Source organism: Oryzias melastigma, linkage group LG7 (assembly GCF_002922805.2).
Source record: "Oryzias melastigma strain HK-1 linkage group LG7, ASM292280v2, whole genome shotgun sequence".
Classification (NCBI taxonomy): Eukaryota; Metazoa; Chordata; class Actinopteri; order Beloniformes; family Adrianichthyidae; genus Oryzias; species Oryzias melastigma.
The window spans coordinates 27,077,450-27,101,557 of NC_050518.1; the positions used below are offsets into that span (position 1 = coordinate 27,077,450).

The 24,108-nt window shown below is 36.7% G+C and overlaps 1 protein-coding gene across 1 annotated transcript in view; it reads right to left on the minus strand.

The window, feature by feature from the left end:
* The window catches only part of ctnnbl1 (catenin, beta like 1), a 69,492-nt gene that overhangs the window by 41,053 nt on the left and 4,331 nt on the right, over nucleotides 1-24,108 (minus strand). The window contains exons 3-11 of the mRNA XM_024293726.1: nucleotides 22,994-23,100; nucleotides 22,779-22,918; nucleotides 22,264-22,361; nucleotides 19,786-19,879; nucleotides 14,920-15,011; nucleotides 13,201-13,273; nucleotides 10,736-10,794; nucleotides 10,252-10,400; nucleotides 2,454-2,635 (exon numbers count right to left, since the gene is read on the minus strand). Of these exons, the coding sequence (XP_024149494.1) occupies nucleotides 2,454-2,635; nucleotides 10,252-10,400; nucleotides 10,736-10,794; nucleotides 13,201-13,273; nucleotides 14,920-15,011; nucleotides 19,786-19,879; nucleotides 22,264-22,361; nucleotides 22,779-22,918; nucleotides 22,994-23,100 (994 nt within the window). The remainder of the gene's footprint in view (nucleotides 1-2,453; nucleotides 2,636-10,251; nucleotides 10,401-10,735; nucleotides 10,795-13,200; nucleotides 13,274-14,919; nucleotides 15,012-19,785; nucleotides 19,880-22,263; nucleotides 22,362-22,778; nucleotides 22,919-22,993; nucleotides 23,101-24,108) is intronic.

Sequence of the window (24,108 nt, forward strand, 5' to 3'; positions counted from 1 at the left end):
TCTTCACTTCCTCGTCCAGCTGACATCTGGATCAGAACCATACGGCTGGACATTACCCAGATTGATGGATGTTTTTATGTAGCAGGGGTGAAGATTTACACTAGTGAGACACAGAGCTGTCATAATCAGACAGGGGGGATCAGGGGTGGAGCACCAAAAGCCACTCCCCCTCAGAAGAGATTTTGGAAACAGAGGCTTCAGATTAACATGAAAAATGTCTTTTTAAGACATTTAAGTTGTGGAATTTGGTTCAAAACATCATAATCATAATTAAAACACTACTAGGAACATTTTCTTTAACAAAAAAAAAAAAAAACTGTTATGTTAGCGAACTGTTGGCAAACAAAATGTGTCCAGCCTGAATTCAACCAAGAATTGTGTTCCTGAATATTTCTGAATTCCGTGCAACAAAGTTTTTTGGCATCTTTTATGCACAAGCCACGAGCGATGTGCATCAATTCTGGCAGGAACTTACATCAAGATACATGAAAAATCCGGCTTATAAATTATAATTATAAAATTATTATAAATAAAAAACAACGCAATTGACAAATGTGATCATGTTTTTTTATCTAAACAGACTGTAGAGATGAAAATAAACATACAATCACAACACACTTCTCTCTGTGTGTCTCAACAACAGATAAATTAAAGAAGTGAAGCTCTACTAACTACTTGCTTCTTCTTAGCAGAAACATGGGGTCATATTTTAAGGTTATGAATTTACTCATGATGACAAAACTAAAAGAAAAAGTTCCAGCAGAAGCGCCAGTCGAGCGTCGCAGTAAAATATGCGTCTGGTGTGAAATTTCCGGAGAGAGAGCGGATGCCGCGCGGACTCCGCATCGCACCGTTCGCGCCGCTTCCGCGTCCAGTGTGAACCTAGCGTCAGACTGGCTTCAATAAAAAGTGCTACCGCAAATGATTATTTTAACAATCGACTAATCACAGATTATTTTTTCGACTAATCAGGTCATTACCAAAGTGGATGTAAAGCATCTTAACCATCATTAGCTTTAAACTAACTAATAATAAAGACAATAAAGATGATAGTTTATTAAGCTTTTAATGAATGGTGCAGCCTCTGTCCTTCATTAGTTTCTGGGATTAAGACAAGATTAAATCAGAAAAGAGAGAGAAAAAGAATATACTTTCCATCAAACTCATTTTGACAGGTGCCCCGCCCCTCAAGATGACGTAAAAATTCATAATAGGTCGGCATCTGAAACAAGGAACTATTTTTACGATAAAGTTTTGGTCTCACTGACTCAAATAATGAAAAAAAGTGATTTTTTGGTGCTGAACACTCACAACTTTGTTCAACTTTACTACACTCTGACTCCATATAATAAAAAGTAACGACTAATCGACTATTAAATTAGTCGTCAACTATTTTAATAGTTGATTAGTCGAACAATTGTGCCAGCCTTGATAAAAAGCTCTGAGTTGATAATTTACCGAGTTGGCGAAAAACTGCATAATTAAAAGACCACTAGGAACGCTACTAAATTAGTGTGGGTCTTGACATCGGGGCAAAATGGACCCTCCTCTCTTTGGTATCCCCTGCCTGAGAACTTATCATGCTAAGGAGGTTCAGCCAATGTCTTTTCAAGTTGTTCAAGTGCAAAAGCAAGCTGCTTCTCTGGCGGCTCCTACAGGAGCTCGTCTGTTTTCGAGTGCCTTGTCAGGACTTCAGCTGACGGGGGGGGTCTGCCGCTCACCGCCAGGCAGGGTTATCTTCCATACAGCTCCTCCGGCTGCTAAAAGAGGTCAAAAGTTAATTCACTGAGCCTCTGGGTGATACGCGACACAATGGAAGACAATTTGTTCTCCGCTGAAGAGCTGAGGAACCGCTCTATAAGGAAGAAATTGAATACAGACAGAGAGGAGGAGCGGGTTCTGAATGTAGGTAAACAGAGCTTTCACCCGGGTTTCCTCTGGTTCTGTACAACAGGGACTCCATACTTCTGTCTCCCTTTGGTTCTTGTATGTGTTCAATGTTTGACTTGGAGATAAGAGAAGTTCAGGAGAACAGGCAGGAAAATCAATCAAGATTAGGCCGATAGTGTGAAGTGACAAGCAGATGATGCAGCACCCGAACACGCCGCGGAGGAAGGAAGCACAGACTGCACATTAGGTTTTCCTTCAGATAAAAACCTTATTTAAACCTCATTATGTTTAAATTGGTTTTTCATATTTATTTTCTTTGATTTACTGTAACTTTTCAACTGTTAAAATGATAATTCCAGTCGATTTTGAAGGAGAAAAGCGGCGGTTTCCGCCGCTTTTCTCCTTCAAAATCGACTGGAATTATCATTTTAACAATTTATAAGTTACAGCATGTTAAAGATTTAGAGTTTAAACGTCACCGACGACGCCTCATGTGTTTTTATTGTTAATAAAAACCAAAAGATTGAAGATTGATCGTCTTTGTTCAACCACGTTGAACTCACCTTCATGCTCCTTTTCTGGAACGCCAGTTTTCTTCATCTTCTTAGGCGTTTTCATGAAAAGCGGGAAGATGGTTCGGAGGCCCAGGATGTCCACAAACTTATGGCAGTTATCCAGTCCCTCTGGTCCGATCATGGCGTGGTCCAGAACCTTCAGGGCGCTGGTCCGGGACATTTTCTTTTCTCTGCAGGAAGAAGAAAAATCAGAAACTGTTAAGATCGGCTTGAGGAAAACCAAAGCAGGCACTGAATAAAGCTTAAATTCACCTTTTGAATCTGGTTAAAACTATAAATTTAAACTCGGGCTGTGAATGTTGACGCGTTAACACACGCGATAAATAGAACATAATTAATTAATATTTATTGACAACCTTAGGTGAAATCAGCGTAATAAAACTCTGTCTAAAATAAACTTCTTTTTACATCCTGTGATTGAGATTTTTATTAAATTAAAGAAATAATATGGGATTTATTTCTAGTTTTTGGACAAAAGCGATCTTTTGTTTTATCAATCTGACGGCTGTAATGCAGCAGCAGCACACCAGCCTTGAGGGGGCAGAGTTAAGCAGAGTTCTCTGCTATTAGAAATCAAAAAAACAAGGAAACCGATCATTAACTTTTTTTTAGACCGACATGAATTTTCCACATTGCGTTGTTAAAAAATTGAGTAAACTCAGCTGTTCTCGGTGAAAGTCCCGCCCACCAACGTCGTGGGAGGTGAGAGGTTCAGAATGGACAGGCACGCCCCCACCAGTGAGCAGTCGACCTGAAATCCAGCTGGATCAAACTTTCCCCCCCAAAAAATTGTTTTATTATGTTTCATAAACGCAAAGAGACAACAACATTTTTTTATTTTGGGCTGCCTGGTGTGACTTTAGCCTGGATTTTTTTTTTCATGTTTTATTCAAAAACATATTGATTAGTTTGTTGATAAATGTTATTCTTGTTGTTTTTATAAAATTACACATAAAACTTTCATTCTATTTTGTAAAAGGAGTTTGTTAAACATTTTTGGGGTTTCCAGAGAAAACATTTTCAGATGGAATTTTCTTTTTTGTGTGATTTTATGTCTAGTGTGTGAGTATAACATGGAAAATGACTAAAGGTAGTGTCACATAGGAGATGTTGTGTTGATTAAAATTAAACCAAATAAGCTGCAGGTACTCTTCCAAATTGAAAATACAGAGAATTAAAATACAGACAAAAACTGAGTTTTAGACTCTAAGTGTCAAAGGGTAAAAAATAAATGTTCTAAATGTACAATTTTGTCTGTGATTTCATATTATGATTATTTGCAGAAAATAAGTGGCTGGCAAATACTGTAACTAGAAATAATAAAAAAGGCGATTAATTTTTTCCAGATTTGCGATTAATTTGTTAATTATTTCAATCGATTCCTGGCCCTAATTGATACACAAGATTAGAAATTGATTTTTTTTATATATATATTTTTCAATTTTACCCTTTAGTTTTTCATTTCAACCAAAAATCAAAAAATTTACCCTTTAGTTTTTCATTTCAACCAAAAATCAAAAAAATGTCTGTTGCTTTTTACAAGACTGAATCAACCATTAAATGTGGAAAAACACAGAATTTAATGGTAAAATTGAGTTATTTAAAAAGCTACTCGTGTGTTTGGCTATTAGAAAATAATATCTATCACTACTGATTTACAAGCAACAATCTTTTTCTTCTAAAACCATTAAAAAGCGAAAAGGAACGACAGTCAAAGACTTCGGAAGAACTTTGAAAGACGGAACTTTGACTGGAAAACTAAAGAGTGATGGAGAGAAGAACGGCGGATCTTATGAGTGTTCAAGAGACGAGATGGAAGAAGATCAAGACTTATAGTTGAGAAGCAGCTTCAAGATGTTTGGTGTGGAAGAAAAGATGAGGAGAGAGAGATAAACAACTAAACCTGCTTGAGATCAAGAATATAGATTATATGTGATTTTGAAATAAGACTGCTTAAAATAAAAAATAAATAAAAAAACATTATTATTGTTCAGAGTACTTCTACTTCTTTAAAGACCCACTCCGATAATCTTTTAATCAAATTTAAAGCTGTTCCCAGTGGTCTTTTAACTATGAGGATCCCGTTTTTACCCAGAAAAGAATTTTCAATATCGATTTTGCGATTTTTTAGGACATAGATTCTGCAGAGCGGCAGGAGTTCATTATAAATTCACCTCTGAGTTGTGGGCAGGACTGTTGGTAAGGACAGAGCCTGCCCTGGTTTCCTATCATCCCTTTGTTTGAATGCTCTCCCACTAGCTTACAGCCCCTCACGACCCTCAACTTAACATTAGCGGACATTGGCGAACGATATCAGAGCTATCCAGCCGTACAGTTTAGATCCAGATTTCAGCTCAGATAAGGAGAACAAAGACGTTCATGGATCTATTTGTCTGCAAGTGGATGCATCAGAATGGGGCGGAGCAGGGAGCTTGTGGCCGCGCCCACCACATTTTTCCTCTCGGAAGTACAATTTTGAGCTTTATTTTCCTGATATCATTAAAAAAAACACCACAAGTAGACCCTCTAGTTGTTGTGATAGAAAAATTCAAGCAAACCCTGCGATTTGTTCCTCACCCTGCAACTTTACATTTTCACCGCATCTTTCCAATACCAATCTACCGTGACAAGAGTCATGGTGACGGCGCAGCTTCACGACGGTCTCCATTCCGACTCCTTCCTGGGAGCCGTGCTCTTTTTCATTAACTATCTATAGCCCTCTGTCTATTTTTCTCACCAAGCTGCGCGTGGACGGCCTACAGTGCTGCCATTTCATTGGCTTTTGGTCCAGCACTTTTAAAGCTCGTTTAAAAAGAGAAACCACACCTTTCATTGCTGACTGATTAGCCTGGCTCAAGGCGGTGATACAGTAGGAAAAATGAGGTAAAATCAATGCATGAAAATATAATTTGGCGGCATTTATTGATAGGCGAGATCTTAAAAGACAGAAACAATTCACATTTGTCCAGACAGTTTTTGTTATTTTCTTTATACAGGCGTCATATTTTAAATTTGAATCTAAAACCACTCCAAGATATTTAAATTCATCAGTTTTATGGATTAGTTAACAATTAGTTTGTATCTGAAAGTTATCTGTGAGTTTTGTTTGTAATGAAAAGCACATTGAAACAGTTCTGGAACAATTTAAGGATAAAGAGTTATCTTCAAGCCACTGAGAGAATGTCAAAATGTTGTTTTATTGTAAAGTGTGTTTAAATGAATACAAAATATTTGGGATTTTGTGAACAGGGAGGACCAAAAGTTCATTTTGGGTTTCACAGTTCTAATTGTGTTAAATGACAGCACGACAACATTGTATATGATGATGATGCTGTATTTTCCTCGTGCATGTCACAATAAAATATAGTTGCAATATGAGAATGTGAAGAAGGCACTTTAAAAAATATATATATATTAAAAAAACATTGCTACTTTTCACAAAAGCTGCCACAACATCCGCTGTTTCAGGCCACAACAATCATAAAAATCTGTGGTGAAATCCTGGAGGATCTGCACAAGAAGATGCTAAAAGCCCTGTTTTCATTGGAGTGGGTCTTTAAGAGGCTTTTCCATGCTCCAGCTTGTGTTTCCGTGGTTAACACGGCGCCATGATACAGCAAAGCAGCAGCTTTTTACTCGTCCACACCCCCTCGCCTCCTCTTAGAAATGTAGTTGTCTGTCACCGTGTCACTTCCTCCATTTCCATCTCTGACAGATGACAGTGTTTATCTCCAAGGAAGGACACATATTTCAAAAATGTTGTGTCTGGTTCTGCAGAGAGACACATTATATTTGATGGACAGCTGGGGAGGGCGCGGGGGAGTGACAGGCAGTATACTTTCCAAAGAAAACTGAGGCAATTCAGCGGCTCGACAGCCGGCGTAACTCAACATCCCGACGCCACGGACGCCTCAGATGAGGTCCTGTGGTGACGCGTGGGTCGTGCCTGAGGTGTAGCAGCATGACGGGGGCCGAACAGATGGATCAAAGTAAATCATAAGAAGCAGTTTAAGGGGTGAGGAACCTCCGAACTTTAAGACATCTGAATGAAAGTTTAAAATTCATGTTTGAGTAAAAGTGAGATGCTTTAAATCAGGGTGTCGAATCGCACAAGGGCCCAAAATCCAAAACTCTCCTGAGGTCGCGGGCCGAACAGGATAAACATTTATTAAACACTCTAAAACTACATTTTTAAAACTTTAAAACTGTAAATTTTTAACATAATTATGAACTAGATATATAGCATTACCTGTGATAATGCTAGTGTGAATGCTGTAAGCTGAATTTGGCAGCTGAAGATGGTAGTGCTGATAGTTGAAGATGCTGAAATTGATAGCTAAAAACACTGAAGCTGATAGCTGAAAACACTGAAGCTGATAGCTGAAAATGCTGAGGTTGATAGCCAACTAAAATACTAGCTAAATGCCAAATTAGCCTAAACAACTAAAAACAAACAAACAAAAAAAAATAGGTTAGCCAAAACAAATAGCATGTAGCTGAAAAAATAGATACACTTCAAAATAGCCTAAAAACCTGAAAGAGCCTAAATTAGCCAAAACAGCTAGCATTAAAATATTAGCTAAACTCCATAAGAGCCTAAAAATCTTAGTAAATGACAAAATATTCCAAAAAGCTAGCAGAATGCCAATTTTTAATAACGTTAAAATTTTAACTTTTTAAAATAATTATGAATAATAAAAAGGCAGGAATATTATTCCAGAATAAATCAACTTAAACCTTAAATAACTTTCAATATTTTATCCTCTATAAAAATATATTTGTTAAATTATACAAGTCAGAAATAAGCTGAAGATAACATCGGGCCATTAATAACAATAACATAAAATGATCTGGAGGGCCTTGACTTTAACACATGTGATTTAGAATGTCATCAAAGATTTCAAAGATCTCAGCTTTTTATTTTAATGACAGACTTTTACCTAAAGCCTATCAAGAAACACAATGTCAAATTTTCTATCTACCATAAATCTGAGAATCTGAAAAAGCGCCGTCTCTCCCCCTCTAAAGAAAAAAGCTTTAGCATTTCAATAATGAAATATTGATCAAAGTGCTGAAGCTGCTGGTCCAGTGAAGTGATGATCGGCTCACAGCTGCGACGCGCTCATAAATGTCTGTGAAGTGCTTTGATGAGTCTTTAAGGTCAGATCTCTGCTGTGCTGAACTCCACCAACTGTTGATGGATCCGATCAATCTGCCAGCTTTGTTAGGAGGGAGCGCGGGGGGGCTGTGGAGCGACAGAAGATCTGAGCCGAGCTAGGAAGATCGTCCAAGAGTCGGAGAGTTTGAACTGAAAGAACGCTGCGTCCTAGCTTAGCCTGGTACACACAAGTGGGTTCTCTAAACTCTAAGCTACTCATCAAGGTCAAACCAAAGATCTTTTAATGGAAGAAATAATATCTAAATCAGAAAGTTGTGAAAATGTAACTAAATAATAATCAAGTTTTTTTTTTTTGTTTTTCCAACACAAAAGAAAAACACTGTTCACTTGTTTATCAGAGGGGTTGGATTTAAAAATAACCTGTGATAGACGGATCTGCAAAGAAGTCAGCTTTATTTTTTTATGATTTCTATAGAAGTTTTAAGGCTGAACATTTGAACACTTTTCTCTCTTGTTGAAAAATAAATCAAATTATAGAGGATGAAAACAAAGATCAGCATTTCAAAGTCTGTTGTCTTTTCTTGACAAGCTGAACACATTCTGAAGGAGTGATTAGAAATGCTCTTCAACCAATCAGACTGCAGAACACAATGCGCTTTAAAATTAAAATAAAGCATGCAAAATTTCACCAAAATAATCAGCGAAACAGTGAGATCGTGACAGGTGAACTGCAATACAGCAAGCGAACATGGTAGGTCACATGAATGAGCTGCAGATCTTCCAACTAAAACTTTCAAGACTACAGATGAAATGAAGAAACTGAAAAAGGTTCATTGTGTTGAAGGATTTAAACCCTTCAGGTGGCACTAGAGACACAGACAGCGCACGCGGTTTCTAATGTAACTAGCCTGGTTTGTAAGGGTGGTAACAGCAGTAACCTGTCTAAACGCAGCACTAAAATACGTACATCAGAGAAAAGAGTCTGACTGTCCAAGAGAGACGTATGATAACAGCTCACACATGAAAACATGACTACAGTGTTGTTTGTCAAAGAGAAGTGGAAGAAATTTAAATAAAAATGAGATAAAATGAATATGGATACCAGCTCTACAAAAAACAATAATAACTGGATAAATGTTCCAATTGTGTCACATAAAACTAATAAACAATCTAAAATATGTAAAATTGATGAAAATACAACAATGTGCATTTATTTAGTCATTTCATTTTTTGCAGTATCTTTGTTGTTTTTAATATTGATTATGCTTGTATGTAAAGCACTTTGAGTGACATGAAATGGAAAAGTGTTACACAAATAAAGTTTGATTTGATTTTAACTGATCTGATCTGATCTGACCTGGTTTGATTTGATCTGATTTGGTTTTGTTTTTTGAAGTTCTTTGAAGAGGCTATTTGATTTACTCTGCTGTTTGGTTGTTAATTGCTCCGTTTACTTAAGTTGTTACCTTAAAAGGAATGTTATTATTATAAACACACATTAGGATTTATTGATCATTTTATTTTTGGGTTGCAAAGAGTGTTAAATTAACATTTTGTTTTCATGTACGTAGTTTATTCATCTTCTCCCTCCTTGTTTTCACACACAAAAGTATGGATAAGAATAGCAGATCGATAAGCAGTATTGATAAGAGGAAGAGTATCAAATAAATCTTAACGATACCATCCCTTCATGTTACGAGTATCCGAATACTCGGATATCCGCATTCTGTCCCTGAAAAATCAAGTATGAAAATTTGTGACATCCAAGATCGCTGATTTCCAATATTTATAAAAAAATTATACTGAAGTAAAAATACATTTCAGGAAATGTAATTATTGCTCTAAAATTGTTGAATGATGTTGTATTGTATGTATATAAACTAAACAAACTGAATGTGCAACTTCAAAGTAAAGTGTTGGTAAAGGTTCTGATTTTCAAATTAAGACTATGAAGTGTTTTTTATAGATAAAAAAGAGAATGAAGCTAAGTTCAGTGAAAGAAGTTCTGAAAAAAAGATTTAAGTATAAATGATGGCGATTAAAAACTAATCATGTTAATGTTCATACATTAATAAAAATACATAAAACCATTCAAACATAATACATATGAAACAGTAAGAATGTTGGTTTGATCTGTGAATTTTGATTTATGAATCAAACTGGATTCCCACTAAACACTTCTATGCCCAATTTTATTTAAGATATCTTTGAGCAAAACATGTTTTTACAAGAACAAACAGCAGAATTTGCAAAGATAAAAAGGTTCTTTGTTAACAATCACATGATTCTTTTTTTCAATTCCACCTGATTGTAAAACACCGTTATGCTCTCAGCACAAGCAGGTATTCCTGACAGATACGTGACGTGCAACACGTGGTGTGTCTAATCTACACACTTTTTATTTTACCACTAAAATAAAAAATAAAAAAACGACATGTATTTACAGACAAACTCCTTGAGTAGCTCTCATGTGGTTTGTTGATGAACGTTCTTGTCACAGATTTTCCGGCCCACACTGTGAACCCTGAGCTCAGCGCCTCCTGAGGTCATTTGTGAAATGACAGATAAAAGTCTAGACTCCGAAAATGTAATTTAACTAGATCCCTTTTCTATCCTTAAATCTAAAACACTGAGTTTACTGAGTCCTGGTGGCGATGCGGCTCCTACCTGAGCATGAGGTTCATCAGCTGAAGCCCTTCTCCTTTGAGGAAGCGGTCCCGATTGGATGCCAGCATCAGACAGGAGCACAGGGCATCAAACAGGTTCTCCATCATCTCCTGCTCTTCAGCCGTGTTCGGGTTGTGACGCTTAAACACCTGAGATCAAGAACACGTGTAGAAATGCCTGTTTTACTGGATTAATGTGGACTCACGTCATAAAATGTGAGAAAAGGTGATCTGAAGCCCTTTAGTAAAACTAGCTTAGTTTAAATGAATCTTAGAGCAAATCAGATCAGACAGTAAAATAAACATTAATCCCAGAGTAGAAATGTACAGAAGGGGTGATTGCACATCTAAAATGAGCATCTTCATGAGCTGGCTGGAGCTCAGCCACACACAAACAGGCTCTCCTCTGGGATCTGAGAGGGCGAGTCTGATGCTGTCTGGGGAACATGAAGGGTGGTGGGCGCAAAAAAAAATCTAAACCTTACAGATAACTGCTGCAGTAAAACATCGATGCCATCCATCTCGCCCAGCAGTTCTCTGGTATCTGTGAAAAAAAGAGGAAAAAAATGACATACTAACAGCTCAACACAGAGATTACATCACGATGCTCCCAAAAATATCCTTTAAGAGACGGCAGGACGTAAAGGAAGGTTCAGAAAAAACAAAGAAATAAAGAAAACACAAGCTTTTAAATACGGAAGCTAAAACGGCCTGCCCTACTTTTTATATTTTTTCCATCATTTTCTCGTGATAATGAGATTCACTAATAATAAAGAATATTCTGTAGCGTCCCTCTCTCTTTCCCACACTGAGACTCAGAGACTTTACCTGTTTAAAGTCTTTTTATTTTATGGGTAACAACAAAAACAGCAAAAGACACAAAAGTTGCGATTTAGTCTATTTATTGATTTATTAGTGGATCAATGCTCCTCAAACGCCTTAATTCTGTCCCCCCTCCATCTGTTTGTTTCCCTAAAACTCATGAAGACAGTTTAAATGACAGAACCCAGGTCCAATAAGCGTCTCCACATGGTGCGTTCACTGAGCTCTGGACATTAGTGGACCCAAACAGCCCAACTCAACTGGCTATAATATACTTTTTTCATTTTTCTACAATCCACTAAGCAATTTGTCAGTGGAAATATCAAATAGAATTAAATTAATCAATTATAAATTGTTCCCGAAAACCCCTCACAACAGATTGATTGACAGAACTCTGGGCAGCCGAGCGTCTCTGTCTGGTGCGTTCACTGATGTCCGGACATCAGCAGCAAATAAAGCAGTTTATCAGAGAAAATGTTGAACTGCAGAAGAAATTATCCATTTGTAATTTATCCATGTAATAGCATTGACATTTTTTCAGAAAGACTGCTTTGTTTTGCTGCAAACTGAAGAAAAATGCCAAAAGTATATTGTAGTGGGCTAAGCTTAGCTGAATGGGTCTGCTAATGTCTGGAGCTCAGTGAACGCAGCATGTGGAGACGCCCGTCGTCCCAGGTCAAGTCTCAGAGTCTCAAAAATGATGAAAAATGAAAAATGTCTTTATCTTGTTACCGAAAGAAAATGAAATTTGTTTTCTCGTGATAACTAGATAGTGGATCTTATTATCATGAGAAAATGTTTTAAAAAAAAGGAGGGCAGGCAATTTTCAGCTTCCATATTTAGATTTGATTATTGAAACTCTATCTGTCTTAACAAATCTGCTGTCGCTCGTCTTAAGCTTGTTTAAAATCCAGCAGCGAGGCTTTTTACAGGAACCAACAGAAGAGCACACATCACACTGGTTTTATTTTCACTACATTGGCTACCGCTCAATTATAGAATTGATTTTAAAAATCTTAGTTTTAACTTTTAGTGCCCTAAAACAAGGGATTCAAACTCAATCACACAAGGGGCCTAAATCCAAAACACACCTTAGGTTGCGGGACGAACAAGATAAATATTTATTTATTAAAACTACATTTTTAAAACTTCAAAACTGTAACTTTTTAACATAATTATGAACTAGATATATAGCATTACCTGTGATAATGCTAGAAAAAATAGTATTCTGCTAGCTTTCTGGACTATTTTGGCATTTATTAAGATTTTTAGGTTACTTTGGAGTTTAGCTAATATTTCAGCTACATGCTAGCTGTGTTGGCTAATTTAGGCTTTTTTATTTGTTTTTAGACTGTTATGGACTTAGGCTAATTTACATGTATACATTTAATGTTATATATCTAGTTTATAATTATGTTAAAAAGTTAAGTTTTAAAGTTTTAAAAATGTAGTTTTAAAGTGTTCAATAAATGTTTATCCTGTTCGGCCCGCGACCTAAGGTGTGTTTTGGATTTGGCCCCTTGTGCGATTGAATTTGACACCCCTGCCTCATCAGAAATGACTGGACGTGCTGTCCATTAATTTCTTATTGTTCAGCTGATGAAGGTGTCCTCAACCTTAAACATTCAAAATTCAAGATAAAAAATTATTTCCTGAACTACAAGGAGTTTTACATTTTGCAAATTGTCTAATTTAATGTTTTATGCATATTGGTAATTATAATACAGCGTGTTTTACTGTTTTGGGGATGCAAAAATAGAAAGAGATGCAGTTCCAGAGACTTTATGAGAATGTAAAATGAGAGAAGACCTCCACTGCATATCAATGCGGTTTGTTCATTAATGAGAACCCGTCTAAGGATCAGAGAGTCCTTGGGCTCTATGTGGGTTTACTAAAAGGAAAAAAAGGGTTGGAGACAACAGCACCTAAACTAGGACATTTTTGTTGTTGGAATACTGCAGAAAAAAGCGAAAAAAGGAGATTATAACAAGAGGAAAAATACAAAATTTAGATGGAGGGCTAAGAAAGAGCAAAACCAAGAAAAAAAGGCTTTAAAAACAGAAAACACAATGTTCAAGACAAACTAGTTTATTTTAAAGCAGCAAACCCTTTACTGAGGAATACTTACTGTCATTATTTTGCAGCAAGATAGCCAGGATTTCACTGCAGTACAGCTTGTTAGCATCAAACGGCATCTTTGCCTGAGAGGGAAAGAGAGCAAGTTCTAATTACCACTCATCTTGAGAAACTCTGCTCTCCAGAGAATTAGAAACCCACCATGTGTTCTGCATGAAGCTCTGCATTTAGCTCCATCAAGCAGTGCCCTGCCTCATTCAGATCCTGCCTCATGCGGCGCAAACACAAGTGCTACACAACAAATCTAAACATGTTTGTTGCCTCATTTATGTTCTTCAAAACCAGCCAGCAGAAGGAAAACACCAAAAACAAAGATGACCCATTTTTGTGTGTATGGGAGTCTGAAAGAAAATCCTCCAAAAAGTAAAATAAGAGATAAACTAATGAACTTTGAAAAAAAGTATTTTACTTTATTTAGGGCTAAACAGTTCAGATGTTTGAGCATTTTAAAAATAAAGATTTTCCTTCATCTACATTCAACTGCATTACTTAACCTGACAGAGAAGGACCAATGAGTTTGTCTGTCTTTGTTTTTTAACGAGTAAATGTTCAGCCACAGACTTTATTCATTTACATTTAGAAGAAAATTAAATATAAAACAGGTTTCTTAGTTAGAAAGTCCTTTTTGTGAAACACCAAAAGTGTGGAAATGCTAGTTTTTCATCTAAATCACGTGTCAAAATCAAGGTCCAGGGGCCGAATCCGGCCCTCCAGTTAATCCTATCCGGCCCTCCAGATCATTTTATTTTATTGTTATTAATGGCCCGATGTTATCTTGCGCTTATTTATAACTTGTATAATTTTATGGAGAGTAAAATATTGAAAGTTATTTAAGGTTTAAGTTGATTTATTCTGGAATAATATTCCTGCCTTTTTAATATTCAGAATGAATGAATGTTAAAAAGTTACAGTTTTAACGTTTTAAAAGTTGGCATTCTGATAGCTTTTTGGACTATTTTGCTATTTTAGGCTATTTAGCTAATATTTCAGCCACATGCTAGCTGTTTTGGCTAATTTTTTTAGGCTGTTTTGGAGTTGGGCTAATATTTACATGCTGGCTGTTTAGGCAGATTCAGGCTTTTTTGATGTTTAGCTTAATTTTTCAGTTAGATGCTAGTTTTTTTGGCTAGCCTTTTTTTTATTTTATTTTATTTCGTTTTTTTTTTAGGCTAATTTGGCATATATATATATATATATATATATATATATATAATATTTTAGCTGGCTTTCAGCTTTAGTGTTTTCAGCTATTAATTTCAGCATCTTCAACTATCAGCACTAGAATCTTCAGCAGTCAAATTCAGTTTACAGCATTCACACTAGCATTATTGCAGGTAATGATATGTATCTAGTTTATAATTATGTAATTATGAATAATTAGTATGTAATTATGAATAATTAATTCATTATTACATAATAAATACACAATTAAATACCAGAAACAAATGAATGAACAAAAATAATCGGTGATTAGTCGACTATTAAGTTAATCTTTTGTGGCAGTCCTACAACACGCCTGCATCTCACCTACATCACCCTTACATGTCGTAAGTGTTCACTACGACCTATCACCCACAGCACGCTGGTAGAAAAAAGCTCATGAACATTTTCTCTCTACAGTTTTACTGAGCGGCCTACGACCTTAACATTTAGTCTGCAGACAGCCTGTACCCTCTCAGAAGGGCAGGTAGGACTGGGGCATTCGTCTCACCTTGATCCTCTTGAGCAGCCACTGCATCAGTCCCTGCTGGGCAGCTTCGGCGCACAGGCCTGGTCTGAACTCCGCCATATTTTCAATGATGGCTATGAAGAACAGAAACAACTGTAAACATTGAACATGAAGACATTTTAAAAAAAAGAGAGAGAGAGAGAGGCTATCTCTGATTATTGGGTGCTTAACAATCAACAAGCAAACAGGAGAACATGATAGACCAGAACAGAGGGTTCCTCCAACAGACCAATGGACTTGGTATTTAAAGGGAAAGTGAATAAATCGTATTCTTTATGTATAATTTAACTAGAAAAGTTGCATCAAATGTGATAATGCTAGTATGAATGCTTTTTGCTAAAAGTAGCCGCTGAAGATGCTAAATCTTCTTGCTGAAAATGGTGACTCACTTGACTCTAATCGCTGAAGGGATTTACAGAAAATGCAAAAACTATTTGCAAAATGTTAAATTTGCTAAAAGACTGGAATTTTTTTAAAGAACTATGAAGTATGCAGAATCTGACCAAAATTTCTGAAAAATTTGTAGAAAAATTGCTTAAAAATTCCTAATACATGCCAATTTTGCAAAGATATTTAGTGTGTTGCTTAAATATGAGCTAAACTCCAAATTAGCCCAAAAAACCTCAGTAAATGTCAAATTAGCCAAAAAAGTTAACTTGTTTCTTAAATACTAGCTAAACTCCAAAACAGGCTAAATCCCTACGTAAACTAAATTAGTCAAAAACGTTAGCATGATGCTAAAATAGAATATGAACTTTAAATCAGCCTAAAAACCTCCAATAGACAAAAACGTTAGCAAAAAACTGATTAGTCAAAAATGTTAGCATGTTGCTAAAATGTTAGCTAAACTCCAAATTAGCATGAAAAACCTCAATAGATGCCACATTACCCCAAAAAAAGCTAGCTTGTTGCTTAAATATTAGCTAAACTCAAAAATAGTCTGAAATTCCTCTGTAAACTAAATTAGTAAAAAATGTTAGCACGTTGCTAAAGTATTAGCTAAATTCAAATTATTTTTTGACAATTACTATAAAAGATGAAAACAGCTCAAGAATATATTTAAAGGCTTGTTTTTAATCTACATAACATTTTTAAATTTAAAGAATTTCTCATTCATTTCCTGTGGGGCATATTTTTCTCAATATTTAAAAAAATATCAAGTTTATGAATACTAAAAAGTAGCATTAATGTTCTGAACGAGCTGAATGTTTTGATACCAAGATTACTGAAATCACTGAAAGTCTGATTGAGTTTTTACGTGTTGAAAAACGTACAGAAAGGAGCAGGAGAGTCACTGTAGTGTGAATGTTTACTAAACATTCATTCAAAAAGCAAACCGAAGTCCTGTGACCTCCAGCCTTCATCAATGCTTAGTGCGTCTGCCTTCCCACAGAAGACCACTGTAGTGTGTGGTCATTATTAAAGTGCTCAATAGGTAAAATTAATGTTTGGAACACGCAAAAACTCCTGAGGAGCTGCTTAGCCATCTGAGGGAATGTAAAAGAAAATGTAAAAAATAGGGAAGCTCACAGATGACCTTTTAAAGGAAGAACCAAACTGGAGAAAAGGTTTGTTCTGAGGCAGTTAGAATGAGATACAGCGCCTGAGACAGAAGCTGCAGATGATAGACACTAGAAATGGAGAAGAAGATGGAGAAGAAGGGAGCTTAGGGAGAAAGGAGAAGGGCCTTTATCAGTGATTGAAAGAGCAGACAGACAGCATCCTGGAGGACAGCGGGCCCAGAACAGAGAGCAGCCACGGCAGACAAAAGGCTTATTCAACCTTGGAGGGCTCCCTTGATAACTCTCTCCTCCTCACACTCACATACACACTTTAGAGGACGAGCCACAGCGCTGCTCCCACAATACAAACAGAGCCAAATACACACCTAAACAGCCCTCCTGACACTCAGCCTCAATCTGGCAACAAAGAAAGAACCTCAGCGGACTCGTTCAAGACAAAAAAAGGACGCAGGCAGAAAATTCTCATTTAAAGGAATAAAAGACATTCCTCTTTGAGCTGCTGCTCCACACTTTCTCCTCAAACTCGTATTCGCGTTTATTGTGGAGAAAAGTGTTTTCCAAAGAAGAAAATCTCTTTTCAAACTTTTGATAAATGCTCAAGCCTTTAAACTTTTCCCTCCTTCCATCCAAACTGAGGAGGATGAACTGCAGACGAACGACAGAAACTGCAACGTTTTCGTGTCAGACAAACGTTTTACACTCAAATGAAACAAGTCTGCTTTGATGTTTCCAGCCTGGAGGAAACTTCCAGATACATTAGCATGATCCAAGTGTTGAAACACCAACTGAATTACTGCAGAACAATACAAAATAGTAACTTTAGTTTGTTTTATATTTTTTGTTTTTTTCAGATAATAGAAAATTAATCTTTTCAGAGAATACCTTTGAGTTTCTGCAAGAAATATTTTTGTTTTATCGTTTTTAAATAGAATCTATTTGATGCAAAAAGGATTAAAGAAATGAAAGCTGGGAAATGTATTTTTTCTTTATTGTTCCTGTAATCAGTATAATGACAATAAACATCCATCATTCATCCATCCGCTGATCCACCCATTCCATCATCCATCCATCATTCATCCATCATCCAACTATCCACCATCCATCCATCCATGCATAATTTATCCATCCTCCATCCATTCCATCATTTATCCATCATTCATTCATTCATTCATTCATTCATCCATCCATCCATCATCCTCCATTACATCATCCATCATCCATTCATACATCCATCATTTATCCATCCATCATCCATCATGTATCCATCTTCTATCCATTCCATCATTTATCCATCCATCATCCATTAATTACATTATCCACCCATGATCCAACTATCCATCATCCATTCATACATCCATCATTCATCCATCCACTGATCCACCCATTCCATTATCCATCCATCATTCATCCATCATCCAACTATCCACCATCCATCCATCCATGCATAATTTATCCATCCTCCATCCATTCCATCATTTATCCATCATTCATTCATTCATTCATTCATCCATCCATCCATCATCCATCATTTATCCATCCATCATCCATTAATTACATTATCCACCCATGATCCAACTATCCATCATCCATTCATACATCCATTATTCATCCATCCATCATCTATTACATCATCTATCCTTCATTTATTGATCCATCCATCATCATCATCCATGACATTATCCATTCATTTGATCATTTATCCATCCATTGATTAATTCATCCATATCCATTCATCCACCCACCATCTATCTGTCTGTCTGACCATCTATCTGTCTGTCTGTCTATGTATCCATCCAACCATCCATCCATCTATCCACTTATCTATCTATTCACTTATTCATCTATACATCTTTCTGTTCATTCATCTATCATCTGTCTATCCATCCATCCATCATCATCATCCATCCATGCATCCATCTATGCATGCACCCACAGCCATCTATCCATCATCTCTTTGAACCTTTATTGTTATTTTTATTTTAATAGAGGCCAGAGTTATTTCTTTCTACAACAATGAATTTTTAAACAATGATTCTATTTTTATCTGTGGTGCAGAAAGGAACAGGAGATTCTGCTGCAGTGAATGTCCCAGATTTCTCGCAGATGTTTGTTTTTCATGTTTTGAAATTAAAATAATGAGCAGAACTTTGTAGCGATCGCAGCAGTTTCATCACAACATTGTTCTGCATTGTTCTAATCGGAAAAAAAGTTGTGCTCATGGTACAATTCACAACCAAAACACTTCAGACAAAAACTCGGATGCATTTGGTCCAGATTGAATCAGATGATGATGGAATGAGCAGGCAGAGAACCGGTCCAAGTAAAAGCACCCAAAGCCAGAATGAACACATGTTTAGAGCAAATATGGAGCATCCAGAGTATAACAGGCACGGAAGTCCGGAGCATAAATTCATGTGACAGTGAAGCTTCAACAGCAGATGATCTGAATGACATCATGTAAAGTCAAACTACATAATGGAAGAATAAATAACAGTTACTGTTGGTCATAAAGAAATTCTCAGGACATCGGTGTGTGCTGAAGGGATTTTTCTGCAGCTCTGAACCAAACAACAGACTTCATTAAATAAAATCTATCCTTTTTTTTCTCATCCTTTTCTTTGTGGTCTCTTTACGCAAAAAATAATCTGACAAAGATTCGTGGATTCTGTAGCTGCTTTCTAAATCTTGTAACTTTTGTTTTATTCAACAAAAATCTTCCTAATAACAATCTGAAGAAGGAACAGCTTCAACGTCCTCCTCACCAAGTTTTCCTTCTGTCTTATAGTCATAATATCTCTTTAAAAGTTGAATTTTCAGGTGTTTTTACCACTATGTTAGGGATAACCACAAAAAGATGTTTGAAAATGCAAAAAATGCCAGTTAAAAATGCCTAAAAACAGCCTTGAAACATACTGACGATCTTTATTAAAATGTAAGGATGCATGACATCAACACAATATCTGTGCTTGTACATTAATACTGAGGTATAAACATTAGAATTAATTCTAGTTTGACTACAAGTCCACAATGATCGTGAGCGGATCGGTGTGTGTAGAGATGATGAAATGTCAGAGACAGAAAACAAGCAGAGGATGAAATTATATTCATTTAACAATTTATATTCATCATTAACTGTGAGATCAGTTTCACCAGACAGGTTTCTGAAAACACAACACTGTGAATGAATACCGACATAATGCCACATCATCACCTTAAAATATTAATAACATAACCACCAAAACAAGAAAATCCTGGATATAAGAGTTTCGTTATTTCTGCATCATTTCATGCCTCTCTAAAAAGACTCAGAAGATGTCTTTCTTACCCAGAGTGTTGTAGATGCCGTCAGACTCCTCCTTCACCTGCTCATCCAGTCGCTCCATGTTCTGCACCAGCAGAGCCACCACCTGACCCTCCAACTGCAAGCAAACAGAGTCTGAGTCCAGAGGATGTCTTCAAATAACCTCCTAAAACAATCATCTGATCGGTTCAGCTGGCATTTGGACGATCAGATGGAGAACGGGAACAATTAAAAACCTCTTTTGTAGAATTTGGTTTTTCATCATATTTTTGTTTGATCTGTCAGCTGAAACTCTCCGAAAATGATCCCATTTGATGTCAAATTTCATTTAAAACTTGACAAAGATGAAAATCTAAAGGGAGTAGTGATGACAGATCACTTCAAAGCCTGAAGCTTTGGAGCTTTGAGAGGAGATGTGTCAGGAACCAAGCATCACTAGTCCAGACACGATTAAAGACACAAACCCGACGCAGAAGCGGGCTCCTCTGCTGAGGGCCTGCAGGAAAGTGCTACGACGGATGAAAGGCGATGAACACTCAGTCATGTGAATCGGTTTGATTTATCTTATCAGGGATAGCACCTGGCCTTCTGGAAGCAAGGACAGGAGAGCAGCAGACGTTTGGGCGCACGGCGAAGACAAAAGGAGCCGACCAACCCCAACCACTGAAACACTTTCTCCCTGAGAGGAATGAATGTTTCTGTGGCCGTTCAACTGCACAACAAATGACCTGCACTTATTTCATTTGAGTGTATCCAACATGTGTTGGGGCGGCTGCGGCACAGGGGTAGAGCGGTCCTCCTGTAATTGGAAGGTTGCAGGTTAGACTCTGCACGCTCAGGTGCACCAAAGTGGTGAGATCCTGAACCCTCTGCTGCCCCCAGTGGCTCGTTAGTGCAGCTCTGCCACTATTGGTGTATGAATGTGAGACTGTAAAGCACCTTAAGCATTAAGGAGGGTAGAGACATCACCATACGAGAAAACATGCTAGTAATTATTTACCTATTATGTGCTAAATTTCCTGTATGTTTTTCAGTTACTTCCAAATAAATTCACATGAACTCCAACTGAATAAAATCATGAAAAGGGTTTAGAGATCAGCAGCAGAACAGATAGGCTGCATTGCTGCAACCCAGCATTAGAAAACACCGACTTCATGTTTCATGGAGGTAGTATTATGATATGGGAGTTTTATTTAGTCATGTTTTAATTAGTCATGATTACCAACAAAATCTACAAAAAACTGTGTGAGCTGACCAGCTGAAGATGTTGGATAAAAGAATTAATAAATGCATAAATGCATGAATGAATGAATGAAAAATTAATGAACAAGTGAGTGAACATATGAAATAATTAAATAAATGAAGGGATGAATAGATATTTATATAGATATGTAAATGAAAAAATGAATAAATGGGCAAATTAAACATTAGGAAATGATTAACTGAGAATGAATGGGTGAATACGTGAAGGAAAAAATGAAATATTGCATGAATGAGTGAGTGAATGTATGAAAAACGAGTGAATGAAAAAGTGAAGGCATGCATAAATAGAATAATAGACGAGTGAAAAAGTGAATGAGTGAATAAGAAAATAATAAATGAATTAACTAATCAATTAATGAGTGAATGAATACATAAATTAGTGAGTGAGTGAATGTATGAATGGATAAAGAGATGAGTGACTGGAGGCATGGAAATATATTTATAATTAAATGAATGAAAAATATTTAATAAAAAGATGAGTAAATGAATGAATGAATGAATGAATACAAAATATTCAATAAAAAGATGAGTGAGTGAGTGAATGGCAAAGATGATCCATTTTTAAACCCATATTTTCTTTTGGTTGTATCATCTAGGCAAACATGAATAAAATAAATAGATCAGTGGATGAGTAAGTGAGTGAGTGAGTGAGTGAGTGAGTGAGTGAGTGAGTGAGTGAGTGAGTGAGTGAATTAGAAAATAACAAATGAAATAATTGATCAATTAATGAGTGAATGAATACATAAATTATTGGATTAATGTATGAGTGAAAAAACAAATGAATGACAGGAGGCATGAAAATATATTTATACAAAAAATTAATAAATGAATGAGTGAATGAAAAAAAAAGATGAGTGAGTCAATGAATACATGAGTGAATGAATGATTAAATGAATGAATGAATGAATGAATGAACGAAAAATATCCAATAAAAAGATGAATGAATGGCAAAGATGATCCATGTTGAAACCCAGATTTTCTTTTAGTTGTATCTTCTAAATCTCAAATCTGCAGACAGAAACTGGCCTCTCAAGACGTCTAACAAGCAAACGGAAACTCCTTAAAAACTCCAAATGTCAGAAAGGAGAAAGTGAAGTTCTTCTACTGATTCATTAAAAAAGACTAAGTAATCAATTCTCCTCTGCCTAAGTTGGATGCAGAAGCCAAGTAACTTAAGTATTGATCCAGTAGGTGTTGCTGCATCGATACCACAGAGACTGAGAGAAACTTGAAACTCACCAGAGCATCTATGAGTACTTCAGCCCCCTCCTCGCTCTCATGGAGTGTGTCGATGTCTGTCAGCTCCTGCAGCAGGTCCACCACCGCGATGGCCACATGTGCTTTAGGTCAAGGGAGGGAAAACTGACCCGGTCCCAAAACAGAGACAAAAAAAATCACCTCCCCAAAATCTGTTATCTGACATCTGAGCCTAAAAGTCTTGATTGTTTTCATTTTGTTTCAGGAATAAATTCACTTTATATTATTAATAACTGCAACAGGTTTTCCACAGTTTACCTGTTAAGAGATAACAATTACAAAATATGTAAAAGCCTTTATTTTGAAAAAAGTTTTTCTCACTTCCTTTGTTTCTGAAAGCTGTTTAAAGTTCTTTTAGCCGTTCTTGCAGTTTTAAACTATGCTTCGAATAAGTTAAAGAGCATCTAAATCTCTGATGCATAACAGTTCTCAACATATCTCACTCCCACAGAGGAGACATAAAGCAGTTTGTGAGTCAAAATCCTTGTGAAGGATATCCGTGTTCTCATGGCTGAGAAGGCCCAGCAGCGAGTGGACGGCATTGAGCTCCACCAGCAGGTGGTACAGGTCCGGCATGGTGGCGATCACATGCATTTCCTGGATGATGTCGTTCAGATCCAGCTCTGACTCCATGAACCTGGTTTGGACACAAAGTTAATAAAGTTTTCCTTAAAAAAAAAGAATGTAAAAAATAAAGGGAGAGCATGTTTACTTCTCAGGATTGTCAGGAAACTTGATCCGCAGCTCCTGGTTTTTGTATGACCTTTTCTCAAAGGTCAGGATCATTTTCTTCACTGAGCTTTCATCAACTGGCTCCGCCTTTTGGATCCGAGGAGCATCAGACGGCATGGCGGTGGCGGCGAGGAGGAAGAACACAAAGAAGGAGAAATTGGACATATGCTGTTACGTTGAGGAAGCTGCTGCAGGAGAGCAAAGAGCCATCATTGCGACATTAAACGCATGAGTGGAGTATATTATTTTTTTGTCAATTAGGGGGAATTTAGGTACATTTGACGAAAAAGGGATGCATTTGACCTCCTGAAGGCTTAAAAGCTGCAAAGTGCTAGACAGATAATGACCAGTTAGGACATTTCAGCTGCCTGACATTATGGAAAAGAGGAGCTATTAGCTCTGAGAGGCTCTTGACAGAGTAAATTTTTGAAATGCCTGCAGTGTGAGATAATATGAGCTGAATTATCAATGTGCAGTCTTCAAATGTACTGCAATACGGTAACACTGCTTCTTGGACTCCTATAGAAATTGAGGAAGCTGAATTTCTACTGTGGTCTGACTTCACCTAAAATATTTAACTCAAAGACTGCCACGATTAGCCGACTAATCGACCATTAAAACAGTTGATGACTAATTTAATAGTCGATTAGTAATTACTTTTTATTATATGGAGTCAGAGTGTAGTAAAGTTGAACAAAATTGCAAGCGTTCAGCATAAAAAAATTCACTTTTTTAATTTTTGAGTCGGTGAGACAAAAAACTTTTTTTTTTTTGTGAAAAATAGTTCCTTGTTTCGGATGCCGACCTCATTTGATTTAAGTCTTGGTTTAATCCCAGAAACTATTGAGGTACAGAGGCTGCACTATCCATTAAAAGTTTAATAAACTATCATCTTAATTGTCTTTTTTAGGTAAAACCTTTGTAAGCGTTTCTACTGAGGGTTTTTAATGCTAATTTTGAGTTTAGCTTCTATTTTGGAAACAGGCTAACGTTTTTGGCTAATGTATCCACGAGGGGGCCCAAGCCAGGGTCTCATTGTGCCGGTCCCAAGCCCGGGTAAATACAGAGGGTTGTGTCAGGAAGGGCATCCGACGT